The following is a 24240-nucleotide window of genomic DNA, read 5'->3' on the forward strand; positions in this document are numbered from 1 at the left end:
CCACCACCACCACCCACTCGCTACCACCCACCACCAGCCACCGTCACCCACCCATCCACCCACCATCACCACCCGTCATCCGCCACCCACCTGCCACCACCACCCGCCACGATCACCCACTCACCCACCACCACCACCTACCAACACCACCATCCACTCGCTACCACCCACTACCCGCCACCGTCACCCACCCACTCACCACCACCAGCTACCCACCGTCACCACTTTCCACCACCGTCTTCCGCTGCCACTTGCCACCACCTGCCATTTCTCACTCTTTTTTATATTTTTAAAATTTTTAAAACATTTTGTTAATTACCAAACGCGTTTGTAGTTTATGTTTTTCTAAAAATAAACAAAAACCAGTTTATAAAATTTTTGTAAATATAAACTGAAAACGTAAACGTTACCAAAATGTGTTTCCGTTTTTAGTTTTTAGTTTTTTTTTTTTACCACTCAACACTAGCCACCACCCGCCACCATTTTCCACCACCCACCCTCCACCACCACCTGTCACCATTACTCACCACCCACCTACCACCACCACCTACCACGTGCCACCACCACCCACCACCCATCTGCCACCCACTCGTCGCCACCATCCACCCCTCGCCACCACCACCACCTACCTGCCATCCACCCGCCACTACCATCCACTACCCGCCACCACCACTCACCTGCCATCACAATCCACCACCAGCCACCCACCCGCCACCCACCACCCACTCGCTGCCACCTACCACCCACTACCCACCCATCACCACCACCACCACTACTATCACCCACCATCCACCACCACCACCACCCACTTGCTATCACCCGCCACCGTCACCCACCCACCCACCAACCACCACCACCACCCGTCATCTAACCGCCACCACCCACCTGTCGCTACCACCACCACCACCCACTTGCTACCACTCGCCACCGTCACCCACCCACCCACCATCACCACCCATCACCACCCACTCGCCACCACCCGCCATCTGCCACCCACCTACCACCACTACCCACCACCCACCACTCGCCACCTACCCGCCACCACCCACCACTCGCCACCTACCCGCCACCACCCACCACCCGCCACCCACTCGCTACCACCCACCACCCGCCATCGCCACCCGCCCACCCACCACCACCAGCTACCCACCACCCACTGTCACCACTTTCCAGCACCATTTTCCGCTGCCGCTTGCCACCACTTGTCATTTCTCACACTTTTTTATATTTTTAAATTTTTTTAAACATTTTGTCAATTACGAAACGCGTTTGTAGTTTATATTTTTCTAAAAATAAACAAAAACCAGTTTATAAAATTTTTGATTTATAAATCAATGGCCTCAGTTTATAAATTTGGCCAAAAAATGCAAACTTAAAAAATGAGTTTACGTTTTGAGTTTTGAGTTTTTTTTTTTTACCATCGAACACTAGCCACCACCTGCTACCATTTTCTACCACCGTCTTCCGCCACCACTACCCACCACCACTCACTACCCACCTACCACACCACCCGCCACCCGCCACCACTACCCACCTGTCACCCATTTGCCACCATCACCACCAACACCACCCACCATCCACCCGCCACCACCCACCACTACCATCCACCGCTCGCCACCACCACCCATCACCACCACTCACCACCCACCTGCAACCACCACCACCCACCTGCTACACACCCATCACCACCACCCACCACCCACCACCACCATCATCCACTACCCACCTGCCACCACCACCCACCTTCCGTCACCATCGCCACCCATTCGCTACCATCCGCCACCGTCACCACCCATCCACCCACCACGACGACCCGCCATCCGCCATCCGCCACCCACCTGCCACCACCACCCACTCGCTACCACCCGCCACTGTTACCTACCCACCCACCACCACCCGCTATCCGCCACCCACTTGCCACCACCACCCCCCGCCACCACCACCACCACCCACTCGCTACCACCCATCCACCCACCACCACCACCACCACCCACTTGGTACCATTTTCCACCACCGTCTTCCGCCACCACCACCTGCTATCATTTTCCACCATCGTCTTCCGCCGCCGCCACCACTCGTTTTCACCCATCACTTGCCACCACTTGTCTCACTCTTTTTTATATTTTTAAAAGTTTTTAAACATTTTGTCTAAACCAAACGTGTTTGTAGTTTATGTTTTTGTAAAAATAAACAAAAAATAAACAAAAACCAGTTTATAAATTTTTTGTAAATATAAAATGAAAACGTAAACGTTACCAAACAGAAAAGTGTTACCAAACGACACCTAAATAGTACCAATTAGTATAATTTTTTTTCATTATAAATTAATTAATGTCAATTAATGGCTTAATTAGCATCAATTAATACTAAAATTATTAAATAGTACCAATTAGTATAAATTTTTTTTTCATTTTTTTCAATATAAATTAATTAGTGTCAATTAATGGCTTAATTAGCATCAATTAATACTAAAATTATTAATAGTACCAATTAGTATAATTTTTTTTCATTTTTTCATTATAAATTGTTAATTAATTGCTTAATTAGCATCACTTAATACTAGAATTATTAAATAGTACCAATTAGTATAAATTTTTTTCATTTTTTCGTTATAAATTAATTAGTGTCAATTAATGGCTTAATTAGCGTCAATTAATACTAAAATTATTAATAGTACCAATTGGTATAATTTTTTTTCAGTGGTGCTACATGCACCAATTAGTATACTAACTAGTGTACCAACACTAGTTATGATATTATTATTGACTCCACTCATTAATTACGTTACAAATGCCAAAAACCTTTTAAATTATACCACATCATCAATTGGTACACTAGTTGGTACACTAAGTGGTGCATATAACATTATTCAATTTTTTTTTCATTTTTTCATTATAAATTAATTAGTGTCAATTAATGGTTTAATTAGCATCAATTAATACTAAAATTATTAATATTATCAATTAGTATAATTTTTTCTTTTCATTTCTTCATTATAAATTAATTATTCTCTATTAATGGCTTAATTTGCATCAATTATTATTTTTTATTCATTAATTATTTTTTTATTAAAAAAAACACTAAAAACATCCCCATACATTTTTTTTCATTATAAATTAATTAGTGTCAATTAATGGCTTAATTAGCATCAATTAATACTAAAATTATTAATAGTACCAATTAGTATAAGTTTTTTTTTTTCATTTTTTCATTATAAATTGTCAATTAATTGCTTAATTAGCATCAATTAATACTAGAATTATTAAATAGCACCAATCAGTATAATTTTTTTTTATTTTTTCATTATAAATTAATTGGTGTCAATTAATGGCTTAATTAGCATCAATTAATACTAAAATTATTAATAGTGCGAATTAGTATAATTTTTTTCAGTAGTACTACATGCACCAATTAGTGTACTAACTAGTGTACCAATACTAGTTATGATATTATTATTGACTCCACTCATTAATTACATTACAAATATTAAAATTCTCTTAAATTATGTCACATCATCAATTGGTACACTAGTTGGTATACTAATTGGTGCATATAACATTATTCAATTTTTTTTCTTTTTTTCATTTTAAATTAATTAGTGTCAATTAATGGTTTAATTAGCATCAATTAATACTAAAATTATTAATATTATCAATTAGTATAATTTTTTTTCATTTTTTCATTATAAATTAATTAGTCTCAATTAACGGCTTAATTAGCATCAATTATTATTTTTTTATTCATTAATTATTATTTTTTTATTAAAAAAAACACTAAAAACATCCCCATAAAAAAAACAAAAAAACAAAAAAACAAAACAAACAAACAAATTGAAAACCCTAGCTTCGGCGGGACAGCAGCGACGAACCAGAGTTAGGATTTAAGATTGATCCACAATGAGAGAGAAAGAGAGCCGCTGTCACATCGACAGTCCCTTCTTTTCCTCCTCCTCCTTCTCATCTCATCGCCAGCGTCGATTGCGAAGAGAGAGAGAGAGAGCGCGCGCCAGGGTTCGCACTGTCGATCGCGATGGTTTAGATCACAATGGTTCAAATCGCGATAGTTCAGATCACGATGGTTCAGATTGCGATAGTTTAGATCGCGATGGTTCAAATCGCGATGGAGAGCAATCGAAGAACACCAAAGAGAGAGAGAGACAGAGAAGAGACAGAGCTTTGGTCATCTGAAATCGACCTATTCGCTGGAAATCACCTTAGTTTGTCGGAAATCGCCTCTCTCGTTTGTGTGAGAGAGAAAAAATGAGTGTTCTTAGTTTATATACATGGCACACTTGTAATTAGCATCAATTGGGAAGGGCATTTAAGTCATTTTACGCCCCCCCCATTTCAGCTTCCCGCATAAGCTCAAATCAGAAGCACCCCCGGACTGTTTACAAATTTAAGCTCAAAATAGCTTAATCAAAACTATAATCTATCCCTTTAAGTTTTATCAAACACACCAAAATAATTTAATTTAAGCTAAAAGTTGATTTAAGCTATTTTTAAGTGCTACCAAATAGGTCTTTTATTGTGATTTGTTTGATAGATATTGTATAACAAATTTTATTAGAATGTATAGAGTGAAAATTATGAAATTTTCAAATTCCAAAATACAAAAGAACAAAATATGCCACATGCTTGCACCAGAGAAACACATATTATGTCTTTACTATGAAAATCAATTAAGGATATTTTGGGGGGGGGGGGTGGTTTGTTATCATTTATACATGCTGATCGTAATTTATTTTAATATAAGAACCTGTATCAGATTATTTAGTAAATCTTCTACTTGTAACTTATTAGGTAAAGATAGTTTGAATAAGTTGATTATTTAGTAGTTGAGCGAATGATATTTTTAACGTTTACTTTTTGATTATCAACTTTTAATTTTAAAAAAATTATGCCAAAGAGAGGCCAAATTGTGGTCAATAACAAATGCACGAGACTTAGAAAATTTTATTTATTTCTCTATATTTTATTTTATTTTTTAAAATTGATTGATCTACGAGTTGTATGTATAGGATTATGGTTAAAAGTCCCTTTTACAGTTTTTAAAAGCAAATTCTTCTCTCTTTATATATATATATATATGTTCATAAAAAAATGAGTTTGACAACACACCCAGTGGTATAACAAAGTGGTATAACAAATTACGTGTTAATTTTTAAAAATTTAATTATGTAATACTTTAATTCCCTTTCCGTACATCCTGTAAGTGAAAAAATACTTAAATTATGAGTCTTTAACTATTAATTAAAAAATAATAATTTATTTTTTTAATTTTTACTTCAACCTTTCATTCCAATCACAAAAGAATTCCAATTCTTTGCTCTCCCAAACAATTTAAAATCTCGTTTGTAAAAGGATTTACTTCCAAACAAACACGGCATTATACAAGGTAGGGATTTTTTCTAATTTATTTTAATTTTTAACTTAATTTAAACTATTTTAATATATTTAATTCAATTTAACAATACAATTTATAATTTTTTATAAATCAAAAACTTATTCTTTAAATAAGAAAAAAAAAAAACTTAATTTATAAATAAAAAATCAATTTATACTCACAACTATAACGTATAAACTGTTAGGCTATTACTTTCCCACACAGCTCTACGGGGGCATAGTAGTTCTCCGCTCTCTCTTGGACCTTCTCTCTCAATCAAACCCTAACCTAACGCACCATAGTTTCTCTCTCTCCTTGTACGAACGGAACGATCCGTTGTGTTGTGTCTCCATTAGATTAGATTTCTCTACCTACCTCAGAAATCAAATCAAGCTCGAAGATGGACCATTCATGGCGTCCCCGACCACCACACCCAATCCAAGGTAATAATCTCTGCCCAACTTGCTCAATCTCTCACTTCCCATTTTGCCCTCCACCACCACACCTTATTCCATTCAATCAAAACCCTAGCTTTCAAACCCCCTTCTTCGAAGATCCGTGGCCTAGGCATAGAAACCCTAGTTTGTCTCAGATTGAAGACTCTTCTGGTATTATTGTTAATGGAGGTTATGGGAATGCTGGTTTTAAGAGAATGAGGGTTGATGAGATGGGTACTGGAATTTCAATGGATAATGAGCGTAGATTGAAGTTGATTCACGATCATGGTATGCATGGTATTCGCGGAACTGAAAGGTCTTTGCAAGAAAACTCATTTTTTGATAGGAATGTAGTACAACAACAACCAACCAATTATGAGATGAATGAGTTTAGAGATCCCAGGTTCGGTGATTTTGATAGAAAGGTGACATCTTTTCGCTCAGATGAGCAAAATTTGCAGAGTTATAGGAATGTACAACTTAGGCAATCTCAATATGGTCAAGATGGTAATTCTTTGTATCCATCATTGCAGACTAATGGAGGAGGAGTTGGGTGTAATTCAGATTTGGGAGAGAGTTATTCACATAGTGCTTCTTATCCGAATTCCAAAATTCCTAATGAAAATCATTACCACCGCCACCGCCACCTTAATGATTCTTTGTCTGTCAAGGAACCCTATCAAAATGGCTGGCACGGGCTGTCAGCTTCAAGTGCACCCTACCATGAACAGAGAAGTGATCCTAACCTTCATCAACCATTATCACATGCGATGCATAATTCTTTGCGGCCGAACCATGTTAGGCAGTCATATGAAGTTAATGTTCAATCACCTGTTGACAATCACGGTGCATTTGGGCATCAGAATATGCCCATTGCTTCTCAATTTAGCCAACAAAATTTCAACAAATATGAAAATATGTTTCCAATGCAATCTTCACGATTGTTTAATGTCCAGCCTCCTCTTCCTGCTTCTCCACCACCACCTCTTCCAGCGGACCCTCCAGGGCACCCTTTATCTGAACCACATGCCTTGTCTTCTTCAGCAGCCAAAACATCCGCTTCATTGTTTCCCATTCCTGCTAGTTTGACACCTACTGTGTCTTCACCATACGAAGCCCACTCATTGGCACAGCCCTATTTTAATGGTAAATCAAATCTCAATGCTTCAACTCTCTTTGCTACTGAGGTATGTTTTTAAACAAGAACTACATTATTTTAGTGAAATAAGTTGAAGTTCTGCACTTTAATAGACTGCATTGTTTGCTGCTGTAATTATCTGGAAAATATAGAGAATTTTTCTCCCTGATTTTTGGTTTCAAAAAGCGTAGCTAGCTACTATATATGATTGAATCTTGAAACTGAGATTTTTGATGGGTTTAAAATAGAGTCTTCATTTTCCAATCTTGTTATTCTTATGAACAAAGAGAAGAATAAAATATAAAGAGATGGTAACAGAAAGTCAAATCTTACCAGAGGTTCTATTGACTGTTTTAACAAGAGACTAATTATAAGTAGTAGTGTGGCTGTTTCTGGAGCACTCTTGTGGCTTATTCGCTTCCATAAATAAGCTCAAAATCATCAATATAAATTTGTCTGACACATGTCTATAAAAATTAAAATATAAAAGGCCATATTAATCTTTATTTGAATGTTTGTAGGAATCTCATATTTGGACTGACAATTGACAACCACTGTTCAGTTGGCTTTTAGAATGTTTGGATATTTTTATTTATTTATTGAGAACTAATCTATTGTTCTAGTATGTTTTCATATTCTTGGTCTTCTGAATATGATGTATTTCCAAAAAACTACCATTGTGCTTTATAGGAATTTCAAACAATCAATTGTACGTCATCTATGAAATATATGAGAGAGGGCCAATCTTTTCCGCTAAACTCTTTGGATAAGCATAAAGTTGTTGATGCATCTCAAATTTTTAAGCAGCCACATCGAGCAACCCGTCCCGATCATATTGTGATAATCCTTCGGGGGCTTCCAGGTACCTCGTTTTAATTTATGCATCTTTATTTGTTTTTCCTCTTTGCTTGGGTTTGATGGGACAATGACGAGTTCTTTCTTAATTATATTATTATTTTAGGTGTCAAAGACAATGTAGAAATCATTGATATGTCACTACTTACACATTCTTGTTATGTAATTGTTCTGCTGTCGTACATTGGTACATCATTTCCTTCATCAGTTGGTTTCTGCTGGATAGTTGAGTTCATATTTTTGACACTTGTGTGCGTACATGATATTGGGAGTGAGGACCAAAGATTCATTTTGGAGTAACATAGACTGGATTCAAAAGCAAACATTTTGGAAATACATGTTCTAGTGTTGGGAGGACATCTTATAGGTGTTTGAAAACTTTTCAGCCTATGTAACAGTAAATTAAGTGTATTGGATATCAATGCAAACATTTGCACATTACACAAGAATAAGCAATTCCATAGAAGATTTTGATACTCAGTGGAAGTGTAGTTCTCAAGTCATTTACCAAAACTTCTTAATGCAGGTGGATAGATAGGAAACTAGGGCCTAATGCTGTGTACAACAGGAATTATGGTGGGTTTTGGTTATGAAAAATTATCTAGGGTGAGGGTTTTATGAGGGAGAAGAAACAATTAGGGTTTAGGGTGGGAAGGTATTGAAATTTGGATTGATTTTAAAAATCCGGCTTGCAGGATTTGGCACTGTTTGAAGGCGTGAACAACTAAACTAGGGTTTTGGAAGTTAAGGGGTTAGGTATGATTTAAGCTTGTTTTGCTAAGGTTTTGGGCTAAAGAAGTTTATTTTTTTAGGTCTGTGAATAATAATTCGAGAACAGTAATTTTGTGGAAGTGAAATGCCCCTTGGAGAGTAGCTGATGCTGACAAGCTATTCCACAATTCATTGGATCATTAGCTATTTACTTGTATTAATGGGAAGGAAATGTGATGATAAGCTTAATGCGAAGTTTCATGCGATTTTGGTAACCATAAATAAATCTTCTGTTTGATGCACCATCTCCCCTTCTTCTAGGATTTATGTGGAGATTTGTTACATGCAGTATTTTGTAGGGATGAAAATTTGGTCTTATTGAAAAATTGGGGCTTCTGATTTTGTCAAACAAGTGATTCTATGACTGGGTTATAACCACCTGTAGAGTTAACACCGGCATTGCATTTTCAGGTAGTGGGAAGAGTTACTTGGCAAAGCTGTTGCGTGATCTTGAGGTTGAAAATGGTGGTGATGCCCCGAGAATTCATTCTATGGATGATTACTTCATGACTGAAGTTGAAAAGGTTTGTCACCAGTTTCATATCTTGTTGAACTTGAGCTCTAACTCTTCAAACGCTTGGCTTGCTATGCTAGATTTATTCTCCGGCTCATCATTCTGCTGTCCTTTTATCAATTCCTGTTACTTCTAATACAAATGACGTTTGAAAAAGTATTAGATATCTGAGAGAAGTATTGTTTTCTTCTCTGCAGGTTGAGGAAAATGATGTTTCAAAGTCAGCAGGTTCTGTCAGAGGGAAGAAACCAGTTATGAAGAAGGTGATGGAGTACTGTTACGAACCTGAGATGGAGGAGGTATTCCAACACCTTTCAAAATCTTAGAGATTTAATTGTTTAATAAAATTTCAGTTGCATATACATGTGTGTATCTATGTTTATTTACTTTTATTTTTTGGTTTCGGGAGGTTGATGATTTTCATTTTACCAGAACCTTTGGGCTATGGTTGCCAGTTGGGTTGGCCATAAAGCTGTCTACCTGACTACCTTCAACATTGATTTGCTTGACATTGAGCTAGCCCATAAAATTTAATATTATAGAAGGATTTTTCTCTTCTTTATTTTGAGTGGTTGATGGCAATTCTAAAGACCTTTGGTCACATTGCATCATTTCAATGAGCGCTGAAAACTTGTTTGAATGATGAAACAGATTTGTCTTGCCAATTTGTAAGTATTTCTTAAGTTGATTTTTTCTGAGCTTGGGTTTGAATGATTTGAACATTTGTGCAGCATAACTTGGCAAAAATACAAATTGCAGCATTGATTTTAAATGTCAGCTAATTTTGAGAAGTAGTGGGTCTTTCACCAATCCTTGTTCCAAAATTTTCTAGCAACATTGAGATAAATACATGTGATTATATATTCAACAAAAAGGCAATTTTTATCTAATGCCAGATAGGCTTGTGGTTAACTTGATTAATGAAGTTACATTATAATATGTACTTCACACAGCTGAAATTTCCTTTGAGTTCAGGTTTAGAGGTAAAAGGATTTTACCACATTAGATTAAATAACAGAACAAAATACCAAAATAGGCAGCAAATTGTATTTGATTGGCTTTCCAGCATTCTTCTTACATAAAAAATTTGAGTACAATTTTCCTAAGTTCGTACTCGACCTATTGATTAATCAAGCAAGTTTTCTCTGAGTTGTGTTTTGATTTTAGCCCACGAAGATAAATATTTCCCAACTAAAACTCCCCACAGAAAACGAATTACTGGACTCCTTAAAATCACTAGCATTTTCTCTTGGACCATGGATATGGGAAAAAAATATTTATCCCTTTATTTGCAATTACAGTCTTGCTCTATAATTAAAAAAAGAGAGAAGACAATTGTCGTATTGTTCAGAGGAGTGAAATACTCTGTTCTTCTTCAATACTCTGCAACCTTTTGTAGTTGTGATACTTTTATGAAGGTTAAGAATGGCTCCATTTGGTATATAAACTGCAACATCATGTGGAGTATATTTTGTGTTTGGAAGTGACTGTGAATGTGATGTAGAATAAAAAAGTCAAGTAGTCTTAATAGTGTGTGCTGCCTCTCATGTTTGATTCATATATATAATATGCATGGGTCGTAATTGTAGTATCCTTTGCATGAAAAAGAATATGCATGTCTTAACTGCAAGAGAGAAATCTGAATTGCTTGTAATTACATGCTGTAAATTTGCATTAGTGGTTGATTATATATATATATATTTATATTTTGCATGAGTGGTTGATATGCATGAAAGTGGTTTTGTTTGTAGTTTGTAATCCTGTCAAGGCTCTTTAATGACCTATATTAATTTGGGCAATGCTTTGTAGGTTGTCGACTCCATTCATTTTTTTAACTTCATTGCCATAAATTCTTGTTATATAATACCATTGATAGGATATGTAGTTCTTTGTTAGTTTCCCATGTTGATGTTATATCTCTACAATGGCATTCTTTGTTAGTTTCGTTTGTTGATGTTATATCTTTACAACAGGCTTATCGATCAAGCATGTTGAAGGCATTTAAAAAGACCCTTGATGAGGGGGTTTTCTCCCTTGTAATTGGTAAGAATTTTCTGTGGTGAAACTGCCAGATTATTTTAAAATTGAAAGCTTTATATTAGTTTTTTAAGTGTTCCTATGTCTTTCCACCCATCCCCCCTTGTTTTGTAGCTGTTCATAATGTTTTGGCATTTGCATTGTTAAGATCTTCATTTCTTTTGAGATCAAATCACTTGCATCTTTTGTTTAAAATTTTTGATGTATCAAGTGTCATGAATTCTTTTTATAATTTTTTGCTTGTTTGTTCACTTCTTCCAGTAGTGTTTTGCTATGTGGTGACTTTTGTCTCTCTTAGAGCTTATATGTGCTGATATTTTTGTATAGTTTGGGAAACAGGAGGGTTTTAAAAAATTTTGAAACCTTAGGCATAGTTAAAGAATTTGAGGAATGGTTATAGATCTAGTTTTTGTGTTGGTTCATCATGGTGTACAAGTTCAAAGATCTAGTTTGATTATAGATTAAGTGGTGATGCAGTAGTGCGTATGCACTGCCTTCATTTTCACTAACTACAGATGCAGTTCTTTTTGGCAATTGACCCACTTGTTGCTTGTATGTGTGCCTCGTCTTAGTGGATGACCGCAATCTGCGGGTAGCTGATTTTGCTCAGTTTTGGGCAACTGCAAAGGTATACCCTCAATTCTCTCTTTCTCAAAACCCCAGCGAGTATTTCTGTTCTCAATATATTGTTTTCTGAGGATTTAAAGGTCCAAGAGTCCACATCGTTGTATAGATTTCCTTCAGTTGGACACAATTTATTTTACATGCATCAATTAAATATTTTCAACAGTTCTTAATTTTTATTTATTTATTTATTTATATTTTTTGATCATCAACAGTATATTTGCTATGTATGTTGTAAATTTGACTTTTTTCTACACATGATTATATTTTTTCATTTGCTGTCTTCAATACATAAAAGTGATGTCGTAATGAGCTGGAATCCTAGAATAGTACTTTCTTATAGGAGAGGTAAGCAGAACAGTATGGCATGAGAACTTTGTATTTAGTTATCAACTCAATTAGAAGGGGGATATTTCCCTTAACATTTACGTTTGTGGTGGTAACACTCTTTTATTCTTCTTGGCCATTGACTGATAATGTTCTTTCTTATTTTTGAACTCTATAAGATATCCTAAGCAGTTAGAGGTTTATTGGGTGATCTGATTACTTGAATCCTTTGTTCTCTCTTGGAAACAAATGTTCATTGTTTATGGATCAAGGGTTTTTTCAACACTTTTTCTTTAAAAATTTTTTTATAGCTGGGTGTCCGGGCTAGCTTGTGTGCACCTCGACTAATCTCGGGGCCTTGAAGTTAAGGACCAGGTAAACCTACAGTGGCCCCTTGGTGACTCGAACTCAAGACCTTGGATTTTATCCTCAAGTCTCTTCCGCTCGGCCAACCCCTTGGGGTTGGGGGTTTTTTAAACACAATAAAACCTTTCTGGAGGGAGCTTATTTTTCATATGTGCTTTTGAGATCTCTTCAGCTGATTTGCCTATGTCAGAACCTGTGTCTTTCTACTAGACTGTGTGCTACTACTTGTGCTGCTTGTACCAGTACTCTTATTGTTGCTTTTATGATGCTGTTTCAACTATGGAGTGCTTGCTTGACATACTGTTGTTTATTATTTGCTTTGCTTGTTTTCAGAGATCTGGTTATGAAGTTTACCTTTTAGAAGCTACCTACACGGATCCAACGGTGAGTATATCTCTCACATACTAGTACTTTGATTATAAGATTATAAATTTGTGCCAATATAGGTTTTGGAATGCCTAAAAATGTTCCAGCACATGTTTTTACTTGCACAAAATTGCAATTTTCTTTTCTTGACATTGTTAAATTGAATGTGTTTACCTGTGTAATGATAGAAATTGGACATAATTTATTTCCCAAAACGTGGAAAATTCATAAATATATATATTTTCTTTGTGGAATTCTAGGGTTGCGCAGCTCGAAATATACATGGTTTCACCCAAGATGACATACAAAAGATGGCTAGAAAATGGGAAGAAGCTTCGTCATTGTACTTGAAACTGGACATCAAGGTTTATTTTAATTAGGTTACATTTTTCAATTTTTGGTATGGGTACTGAAAGTTTTTTTTTCAAGAGTTTAACCAATAACAGAAAAACACGAATTATAAGAGAAACTGAAATTAACTGTGCCAGTTTATGTTGGCTTAAAAAGTTATAATCTTGGTTTTCACATACATTGACATATTTGCTTCAAATTTTGCTGGCATGGTAGTCATTATTCCAAGGTGATGATTTGAAGGAAAGCGGGATTCAAGAGGTAATTTCATAGACTATATGCCATTTGAATGCTTTTATCTAGACTAGGAAAGTGCTTCTGAAGTTCTTGTTGATTAATATTCTTGAATAGCTAAAACAAGTTGTAGTTTTGATTCTTGTTGAGGAGATGATTATGTTCATTGTGGTTCTTATCGATAATAGAAGGATCCTGAATTTTGTTCTTTTTAATTTTCTCTCCTTTATTTTTGGTTGCTTTCATTGTATTTCCAAGGACATTATTGGCATGGTACATTATTTGCCAATTGAGGTACATTGGAGTGAAATAGGATAAAGACTACACCAAGTCTGAGGCCTCCAACCTGCGGCCCAATGGAGATATCTTGAAGTCTAATGCGAAGTTTGATTATCATCCGAGATATCTTCATGTTATTATGTATTATATTTCTATTTTTATTTATTACATGACTGGCCATTGTTGGCCTTTTTAGCTAATATCTTGCCTTAGAAGAGAACACTTGGCTGTTGTTTGATAATGCTCAAGTGTAAATCTTTCATGAATGTGCTTTATTAAGTGTATGTGATAGGGCATGACATGATCAGCTACCACTTGGAAGTGATGTTACTTATCTGTTGGTTTTTTTGGTCAAATCTTCCAGGTAGATATGGATACAGAAGATGGAGATTCTGCAGGTACTCCACCTAGACCTGAAGAAAGAAATTTTGAGATCACAGTACCTTCCGTACGAGGTTATTCACCTGATGGTAATCCATGCACTTGTCTACACACTGTTTGATGGACTTCTTTTCTGTTTGCTTAATTATCATGCCTGTGTATCTCTGGATTTTTCTGTCTTCCTTTTCTGTACTAGCTCAGGATTTGGAATTATAGTCACCTTTTCTTTTGCCTGCCAAATTGTTGTTTTCTACTGTTATGAAAGACCATGTTGATCCATGGCAGTTGTAGAGGCAAGACCGTGGTTGTATAATCAACAATACTACTTTAGAGGGTGGTGCACAATCTATATCCCAAATAAATTTCTCTACCTCTGAAGCAATCTATAATCTCTAATTTACACAAAGTCGAAAACCTAAGGTAGGTCAGCCAGAAGCTAGGTGGTCATCTTCCATAGTAGCAGATATCTGTGTAGATTCAGATTTCATGTTATTATCTGACTAGGCTACAAGTGAGAGTTTTTAAGATATTGGAGACTTTGCATAACTGCAGATGGTGAGTTGAAGTACTCGACAAAAACTTGAACCTCATCCAAGCACCACACGCAATTCATTTCACAAATGGAGAAGTGCTTGCAGAGCTATTTCCGACAAAAAACATTTTTATCTATAAAAGCTAAGGGCTATAGTTTCTTGTGATTTGGGTTGTTTCTTTAGAAGCTAGCTGTTGCCTTTTCGAGTGTTTTCTCTGGCTTGGGCTTTATGCTCTGGGATTGCAAATAATTCCACCTTTGGTAGCTATGGTAGTGTTGTACTATTGGAATTGTTAAAAAGCATAAATAAAAATTTAGTTTGGTACTATTGGATACGGCTTACTAGTTTTCAATTTGCATTATTTGGAAAGCAATAAAAACTGTGAGGTGTACCTACTGAATATACATGAGAAGAATGCATTTTCTACATTTTTGTAGTACATGTAGTGTTGGTTGTTTCTTATATCATCCAAAATTGGTATCCCAGATATACTATTCCATTTTTACCTCATCATTTAAACTTTTAGGTTTTTCGAAGGATGACAATAAATGGAATGCTGAAGGACACCGCCAAAGGGAAGAAGTGAAAGAGTTGGGCAGGAGCAAATGGTCAGATGATTTGGAAGATGATAATACCAAAACTACTGAAGCTACTAAGGGGAATTTAAATGCTCTTTCTGGGTTGATTAAGGCTTATGCCAAGGAAGGTAAATCTGTACATTGGAGTGACCAGGTATGTGTGCCATATCATATTATTATTTTGTTATGAGACATGTTCATATAAGTATTCCTCTCATGTTTTAGGTCATTCACATTTAAAGATGCTCTTTTTTTGTGTTTTTATTTTTAGAAGTTTCAATAAAAACAAACTGATGTAGACATTTTAGGTAAGTTATTACTATTGTTAATTTCGTTTTTGGTGCAACGAGAAGGATTAAGGATGGTGAAAATATAAAAATTTATGTATTATTGATTGATGATTGTTACAAGATTGATTGATTTGTGTTATGTATTACAACTCCTATATATAGAAGAGAAGGTGGTAGTAGGTGTAGTGTAGTGGAGGTGGTAGGTGAAGTGGGTGCTAGTGGAGATGGTAGGTGGAGGAGCAAATTGGTAAATTCTAACAGCCCCCCGCAAACTCAAGGAGGATAGAAACTAACCAACTTGAGTTTGGAGAGAGGAACAAAAACAAGAAAATACATAAAAAAAGGATAGGAGACACTGTATGGTCGTGTCAGACCATTGGTGAAGACACTGAATGGTGGTGTCATAACGTTGTAGAGGACACTGTATGGGTGTGTCATAACGGTGTAGAGGACACTGGATGGCAGTGTCAGACCGATGTAGAAGACAGTTTATGGGGTCATGTCGGACCGTTGTAGAAGACAGTTTATGGGGTCATGTTGGACCGTTGTAGAAGACAGTTTATGGGGTCATGTCGGACCGTTGTAGAAGACAGTTTACGGAGTCTTGTCGGACCCTTGTAGAAACTAACCGGAATCTATGTCGGGACAGTTTACAGAGTCTTGTCGGACCCATAAAGGAGCTAACCGGAATCAATGTCGGGCCAGTTTACAGAGTCTTGTCGGACCCTTGTAAAAGCTAACCGGAATCAACGTCGGGACAGTTTACAGAGTCTTGTCGGACCCAGAAAGGAGCTAACCGGAATCAATGTCGGGACAGTTTACAGAGTCTTGTCGGACCCCTTAAAAAATCGCATCCTCAAAAGGTGCGCCCAATTTTCAAAAGGCGTGCCATCAAAAAGCGTGCCCAATCCATAAAAAGGCGTGCCATCAAAAGGCGTGCCCAATTCATCAAAAGGTGTGCCGGACATGATGGCGAGGCACGTGGGCGCCTTGGCTTGCGTGCCCGTTTGTCGGCTGGTGGTAAGAGGCGCGCGATGCGCGTGGCTGCCTCGGCTATAAGACAGAGGCTGAGGCTGAGGCTGAGGCAAAAAACCTGCGAGAGAAATTCTGAGAGAGATTTTGGAGAGAGATTCTGTAACACTCTGTTGTCTGAGAGAGAGTTCTGAGAGAGATACTGTGTAACACTCTGGTGCCTAGAAAATGGCTTCATCGTCTTCCCGCGGGCTGCTCACCCTCTTTCCCGACCTCAACGAGTCAACGAGAGAGAGAACTGGTGCGGTGGCACTGGAAACTCAACCAAGCGCCCCGGAGTTTGCTCCGTTGAACTTTCCGATGCGGGCTGTGGAGCAAAGAATGGCAGGGCAGTCAGATGTTGAAGCCAATCAATATACACTGAAGGCATGTGTGGAAAGCATGACGGCGGTCACAAATTTGTCGAACCGGCTGCAGAGTAGGACAAATGAGGTGCAGCATTTAAACTCCCAGCTGTCTCTGCTCCAACGCATGCATAAGGATGCGCGAGCAGAGATAAGCGTGCTAAGGGCAGAAAACAAGGAGCTGAAGCGGAAGGCCACCGTGATATTCCGATTTGGAGGGCCGCCATATGCTGTAGTGGAGGAGCAGGGAGGAGGCAACTTGCTTGGTGGTCGAGGAAGCACGGAGGCAACACCGTCAAGGGCCGCTCAGGACGGAGGCAAGAAGAAGAGACCTGCAGTAGAGTAGAGGAGAAAAATTCTGCCTGTGGATGAGGTTGTTGTGTGTTTGTTTGTTTGTTTGTTTGTTTTTTTTTTTTTTTTTTTTTTTTTTTATGTAAAATGGTGATCGGGGTGAGCCCCGACATGAATAAAATAAGGGACAGTTTGGTGTGCAAATCTGTATATATATATATATTTTTTATTTATTTATTTATTTATTTATTTATTATTATTATTATTATTATTATTATTTTTTTTAATGGAAAAGGGAATATAAAATAAAATAAATAAAGGTAATATGGCAAAGGATAAGAGAGTATAATATATTATACAGGTTTGGTGGGAGCGTGCTGTGGTTTGAATTTTTTTTTTTTTTAATGTAAAAAAATAAAGAAATAAAATAATAAAAAAAAGAAAAAAAGAAAGTGGAGTACAAAAGGTAGACACTGCCTGAGGGTAGTGATTAGACCACGTTTTAATAATAATAAAAAATAAGACCACTTGGGTGGGCTTTTTTTTTTTTTTAATAATAATAAAAAATGAAACCACATAGGAAAGTCCGTGGGTTTAGAGGAACAAGTGAGATTAGGTGAAAGGAAAGACCTCAAGCCATCGATGTCTACCACTACTGGCTCAGCTTCACAATGTCAGAAATGTTTCCAAGCTGGACATTGGACTTATGAATGCAAGAACGAACGTGTTTACATCTCACGACCATCTCGTACCCAGCAACTTAAAAACTCCGAAGTTGAGGATGAAGTTGTCGATTTCTTATGACGTGGATAACCCAGATGTTCCGACGGAGTCAAAGAAAGAGAAGAGGTCAAAGAAAAGCAAAAGGAAGCATAGGTCGGACACTGAGTCTGGCAATGACAGTGAAGCTTCTGTTTTTGAGTCTGATAGTGGGTCTGTTACTGGATCTGATAATTCTTCGGCAGAGAGTGATTCGATCTACAGCTCATCTACTGATTCAGAGGAAGAGAGGAGGAGGAAGAAGAAGAAGCAGCAGCAGAGAAAGAGGAGGCACCGGAGGCATAGCTCTACTTCCGAGTCTTCTGATTCAGAATCGGATTCAGAATCTGATTCTGAGGATAGGAGCAGCCGGAGTGAAGATATGTGTAGAGGTCCGGCGGGCGGCCAAGGCGAGGTTGCCGCCCGCCGGTGAAGCAGAATTACTAGCTTCTTAACCTTGCTCTGATACCATGTAAAAATTTATGTATTATTGATTGATGATTGTTACAAGATTGATTGATTTGTGTTATGTATTACAACTCCTATATATAGAAGAGAAGGTGGTAGTAGGTGTAGTGTAGTGGAGGTGGTAGGTGAAGTGGGTGCTAGTGGAGATGGTAGGTGGAGGAGCAAATTGGTAAATTCTAACAGAAAATTAAGCTGTATGCTGGTTCATCTGTCAAAAATAATAATTGTGCCTATGAACTCAATATTCTCTTTGACAACTTAATTGTGCATCACAAAGAAAAGATACTACAGTGTTTTAAAGGGTAATCAATAATCATCAAAGAAAATATTCTAACTTCTCTTATATCTACCAAGCTCTAGAAGGGAAGAAGTTACGGCTGTAAAGGATTGATTGGTAACATTGTGCAATTAGGCAACAGATTGGTATGAAAAGAAAAATGAGGGGGAGGAGATTGAGAGGGCAACTTTTGAATTTTTTTGTAATATTGACTTTTGGATTTTTCTATAACTTCTGGGCCTTGGAACATATATTTTTCTTACAGTTGGGAAGTCGTTTATGTGAATAGGGGTAATTTGTGAATGCACAAATTTCATGGGCCTCTGCCCTATGATGGAAAGGAAGATGTCTTTTCTGGTGGCAGGATTACTTTTAGTTAACCTGTACTGTTGAATACCATGCCCTGGCAATTCTTATTGGCAGAGACATTCACTGGAAGTTTCTGCCTTTCTGTAGTATGTGATTGTTGGGAGCGGTTTTGCTGCTGTGGCAGTAGGTGCTGTCGCTGCTGTCTCCGACGTGGACGAATAACATTTTGCCGCATGGCAGCGTGCCCACCAAGCTTGGTACCAAGAGTCTAACGTTTTGCTAACATTATATAACTGTCATGCTGACTTTCCAACTTCAGCCTTTAATGATTCTTTCCCTTTTCCAACTCTTTTCCTTTCTCTTTCTTGATTTTTCCATTCTTTTTCCTCTTTGTTGTTTTTCACTCTTTCTTTTCTTCCTGCCAGGGCCCCTCTGTTCATCACTCTTGTTCTTCTCATATATATATATATATATATAAAGAGATAAGTAGCTTTCAATATATAGTAAAATTTCAGATTTAAAAAAAAAACAAAAAATATATATATTAAAAATATATATATGTATGTATATACATGTATGAGCTACCATTTCTGTGGACAAGTTGAGATTCTGAATAGTCCAAAATTTGATTGAGGTTATACATTTTGACCATTGGCAACTTCAGTAAGCTGATACATCCACTGCGTGGTTTATTTATTTATTTATTTATTTATTTTACACTGCAATCAATCTCTTATGAAACACACCACTCTGGACAGTTCCTTCAGATGTTGCATTCATTCCTAGAGCCCCTAGATGTAATTGGAGAGGTCATTTCTTGACCCAGATACTCAATCCACCTTGCTGGCCCTTCTCATTTTGTCAATCTTCCGGTCGTAGGTAACGACGACAACACATTTTGTGCCAAAAATTTTTGCCTATACTTTTCCATTTGTTTTAATTAATTCACTTGACAACTCAAGAAAAAATTCAAAACCATAAATGCTCAATTGGTAAGCTAAACTTACACTTTGTATTTGGTCTCTGCCTTTGTGAATTGTTGGCAGTATCATATAGATAACAAAATGGCAATGAGTTTTGGTGTAATTCTTTAATCTAACTGTCAATGCAAGCTAATGGGGGTGGTGGTGGTGTTTGCTTTGATAAGTGGATACTTTTCAAGTCTTCAGGGGAGGACCACCAATAAGTAGGGCCTTTAAATTTTGCAGAAGTTGTAGCCTTGGGTAGTTGAACTGTTATGATATTTGATTATGCCCCAAGGGGAAATTCTATAATACGCACTTTTCAAGTCTTTGTGGTGTTCTAGTATTGACTTCCATACCCAATGCACGAAAGTTACAAAATAGAAGGAAAAGAAACATAAATATATATATATATACATTTACATTCAAGCTACTAGCCTATATATAATAAAATAAAATATACAGTTCCATTTAGAGTTTAAATAAAATACAAGAAAAAGAGTCTTACAGTTTAGCAGGACAAAAGCTCTGGCAGGAAGAAAATAAAGAGTGAAAAACACAGAATGAGAAAATCATGAGAGAGAAAGGAAAAGAGTTAGAAAAGGGAAAGAATCATTAAAGGTTGAAGTTGGAAAGTCAGCATGACAGAGTTATGTTAGCAAAACGTTAGACCCTTGGTACCAAGCTTGGTGAGCTCACTGCCCTGCGGCAAAATGTTATTCGTCCACGTCGCCAACAGCAGCAACAACACCTACTGCAACAGCAGCAAAACCGCTCCTGCGATTGTCAATGCTTGCCACGAGTTTCTGTAAAGCTGGTGCATATTGCTACGTGCTCTTGTGGTTAACTAAGGTTATCATGATATAAAATGCTGGAACATTGTGCAGGAATTACAAAAAATTAAGAACAAAGGATGTCAATTGAATCCTTGGGGCTGTGTACGTTGAAGCAGTGATGTCTCATAGGATGTTCAGGATTGTGATCTTATTGGCCAATGAAGTGTAGAATTCATATGAACCAAAAAAAAAAAAAAATTGGGTGTTAATTGTTTCCCGTAGAAGATGTCGTCCTCTGTTGCTTGATAGTTGTTGGTGGATTAGCTTCTCTGTTTATTACATTAGTTTGATATTGTTCCATCGGGGGCACAACTCTCCTCTGCTAGCTATTGAGTTTTTGCCTTGATACATGCTCTTCTTTTGGAAATCCTTTTTATACTGTCTGTCTGTTATGTCTTGCTGCTCACCTCTTCCTCTTTGCAGGTTGGCAATACTGGCTTTTCCATAGGGGCAGCTAGAAAATTAAATATTTCCTTAGTGATTGGGCCTGGTGCTGGATACAACTCGGTGAGTTAATACCCAGCTATTTCAAGTGGCCCGTCCTTTCCTGTGATGGTTCTTATTCTTTTATTCTTTATTTTTTGGTTTTGGAGTTACTTGAATTGTGTTGTCTGTCATTTTTTTGGGTGTATTTACTTCCCAGGATACTCGTTAATACACGGAACTTGTGTTGTTTATGAATTCTTGTTTTGTTAGTTTTTTTTTAAGGACAAATTGCAGTTTATATCATCTAAGCTAACCTAATCCAAGGGATCTTAATTTGCTGAGATAGGAAGCTTGAGTTCGTGATCAACCTACAGGATCTTAATTTGCTGAGATTCATGGCTTGTATGCCTGGATCTTAGTAGTAGGAAACTCGTATAGGGGCCTTGCTTGCTCCTCATTCCTACTCCCAACTTTAAACTCTTCTATAGGGCCCTCGCTTGCCCATCCCTGGTCCTGCCCCTAGTCCTGCTCCCGCCTTGTGCAACTATGGCCTCAACCGAGGCTTGAACCTTCAATCTTCCTTATGGGGACTGGAAGTAATGCCATCTGACCTAGGCATCGTTGGCACGATTCTTGTTTAGAGTTTATATGTTTTTTCTTTTCTGACAGTCGATATTTTTTTCTTGAATGGGAAGTCAGCCTCCTGACCTAGTTATATTTCATTGTAATGCTTGCAGAAATCTAACCCCTTGCCCGAAGAACATGTTTCAACTGGGAATACTGATGAGTCAAAGAAGCAAAGCGGATTCCAAGAGAGAATCCGTGCAGAACGAGAGTCCTTTAGAACTGTTTTTGACAAGAGGCGACAGCGAATTGGTGTGCTTGACTTGGAGGAAGAATAGTACAAGAAAATGGGCTTTTCAAGGTGTCCCCTTTTTACCCATTTAAAATTTTCAAAATTCTTTGTAGTCTGAGAGAGAGAATAGTAATTCGGTCTCTGTCCTTGTAATTGTACAAGCCTTATAAGCTTAATGACACCGATTCAATGGTAGAAAATTGCTGGTTTGCATTTTTTGATCTTTTGGTAGACTTGTTCACAATGTTAGAAGGGTTTATGTTGCAAGTACCACAACTTGAGGCCACTTGAGTTGGATTGTCACTTGTGCATTTGCCAACCTCATCGAATGGAAAAGAATGCTGCTTATACAAACATGACATTATTTTTATTCATAGATGTGAAATTTAATTGCTCTTTTGGCACTTAATTTTTTGGCATTCAAGTGGTATAAATAAATCTCATGGGGTGTGTTTGGCAGTTACGGTTTTTACTGATAACCTAGAGAGATTGTGATGCTGTGATTATTTCTGGATATTTTTGTTGCTTTGTAATTATGTGTTATGTTGGCTGAAAAACCTAAAACTTTATGAAGCCTTCTCTTAAAGGCAGCTAGGCTTTGGGTATTTGTTTCATGTATAATGTTTGTTTCATTTTAATGCATCTCTTATTTTCTCAAAAGAAAAGATAAAAACTAAAACTAAATAACATTCTAACGTATTCACAAAAATGAGGGAAAAAAAGGTGAAATGTATAAGTGCATGCGTGCACAAATTTTTTAAATGGTTTTTGATCTTTTTAATGAGTTTTTAATTTAATGAACTAAACACAATTAGTTTTTAAGTGTAACCCCTCACATTTACGTACTAGACAATTACAAGAAGATTGAATTCAAATCCTCTCAATTAAATTTCCATGATCAATGGTAGGGGTGTCTACAAACTTAATCGATTTGTCAAAATTGATCGACTCAACTAATTTATCTGTTTTTTAATTGGTTTTGATAGTATGGCGGACAGAAGCGGATGGAGATTTTTTAAGTCCATCTATGTTTGGTTGAATGGTGAATGAGAGGTCATTCAATCTAACTCGATTCGCCAACTTCTCTTACGAAAATGATGGTATATTTTTATATTTTATATGTTAAAAAAAGGATATATAATTTAATAATAATATTAGCTACTTAGGAACTAAGAAAGTTTGACCTTTATTTTAATTATAAAAAATGAAGAAATTTTTTTTTTGAAATCAAATAAGACCCAAAATAGTAAAAAAATTACTTTAAAATAGTTTCAAAAAAGTATAAAAAAGCAAAGTTCAAACTGTTAAATCGATCTGCATCTACTAGCACGGTTCGCTCAATTTACATTTGCTAACTAAACGGACGGATGTAGATTGATTTATTTTTTAATTTACTTAAATTTAGACGAATGGCAGATGGGAGGTTATCTGACCCAACCCAATCTGCGAGCACCCTTAATCAATGGACTACAGAAATTCTTATTCAAAAATTTTTATTTCAACTACAAAAACATTTAAAAGAAAGTTCTAAAACTTATAAAATGTTGCAATCTCATGAAATAAAATGACAATACCGATTGGATTCATGAAATGAAAAGGGTCAAAAGTCAGAATATCATAATGATCTAATCAATTATTATGGATAAGTAGAACTTAAATGGTTAGCAACATTTTGAGAGTTTTGAAGGCTAACTAAACCAATTTCAAGAGTAGATAAAGAAAATGGTTAGACATAAAATATAATATAATTTTTTTGAGTACTTCTTTTTAAGTAAAAGGTATGTTTAGTATTGGAGTTCCTCTCACAAACTATTGGAGTTGGATGATAAAAGAATGTGCCCTATCGTATGTTATTTGCAATGTTGTGCTTTATTTCTAGTTCAAGAATCATCGAATACATTGGTGGGTGATCTAGCCATTCAATAATTCTAATTATGAAAACTAGACTAGAATTTTACCACAAAAATACGTGTTGAGTGAAGATTTAAAATTAGTGTATTGTGATTCATCTCTAGAATGAATCTTATCAATGTATTTCAATTCTGCACAATTTGTTTGGGTATATAACATAATTGTTTGCCATTTCACTTAGTTAATTGGAAATTTTGTAGCCAATAAGGAGTCAATACAATTTAATGTTCAAAGCCTCACGTCAAAATACAAACACATAAAAGATCATTACCTACTACCTCTTTTAGATTTCGCTATAAGCAA

The 24240-nt window shown here is 36.7% G+C and overlaps 1 protein-coding gene and 1 pseudogene across 2 annotated transcripts; both read left to right on the forward strand.

The window, feature by feature from the left end:
* The first annotated feature begins 5589 nt into the window (after positions 1 to 5589).
* On the forward strand, positions 5590 to 22435 carry LOC114256338 (P-loop containing nucleoside triphosphate hydrolases superfamily protein). 2 transcript variants are annotated; one of them, XM_082866578.1, is made up of 13 exons: positions 5591 to 7009; positions 7651 to 7822; positions 8998 to 9110; positions 9298 to 9399; positions 11074 to 11143; positions 11710 to 11765; positions 12788 to 12838; positions 13081 to 13185; positions 13388 to 13432; positions 14049 to 14154; positions 15125 to 15330; positions 21168 to 21251; positions 21908 to 22435. In XM_082866578.1, the coding sequence occupies exons 1-13, from the start codon at positions 5786 to 5788 to the stop codon at positions 22070 to 22072; spliced, it is 2499 nt and encodes an 832-aa protein (XP_082722704.1). In that variant the 5' UTR covers positions 5591 to 5785; the 3' UTR covers positions 22073 to 22435. The 2 variants fall into 2 exon arrangements, with proteins under 2 accessions (XP_082722705.1, XP_082722704.1); XM_082866579.1 differs by lacking the exon at positions 15125 to 15330 and having other exon boundaries at positions 5590 to 7009.
* Positions 16820 to 18548, forward strand: LOC145823237 (uncharacterized; annotated as a pseudogene).
* Positions 22436 to 24240: the final 1805 nt, after the last annotated feature.

This window comes from Camellia sinensis, chromosome 4 (genome assembly GCF_055761805.1).
Source record: "Camellia sinensis isolate YWXY chromosome 4, ASM5576180v1, whole genome shotgun sequence".
Classification (NCBI taxonomy): domain Eukaryota; kingdom Viridiplantae; phylum Streptophyta; class Magnoliopsida; order Ericales; family Theaceae; genus Camellia; species Camellia sinensis.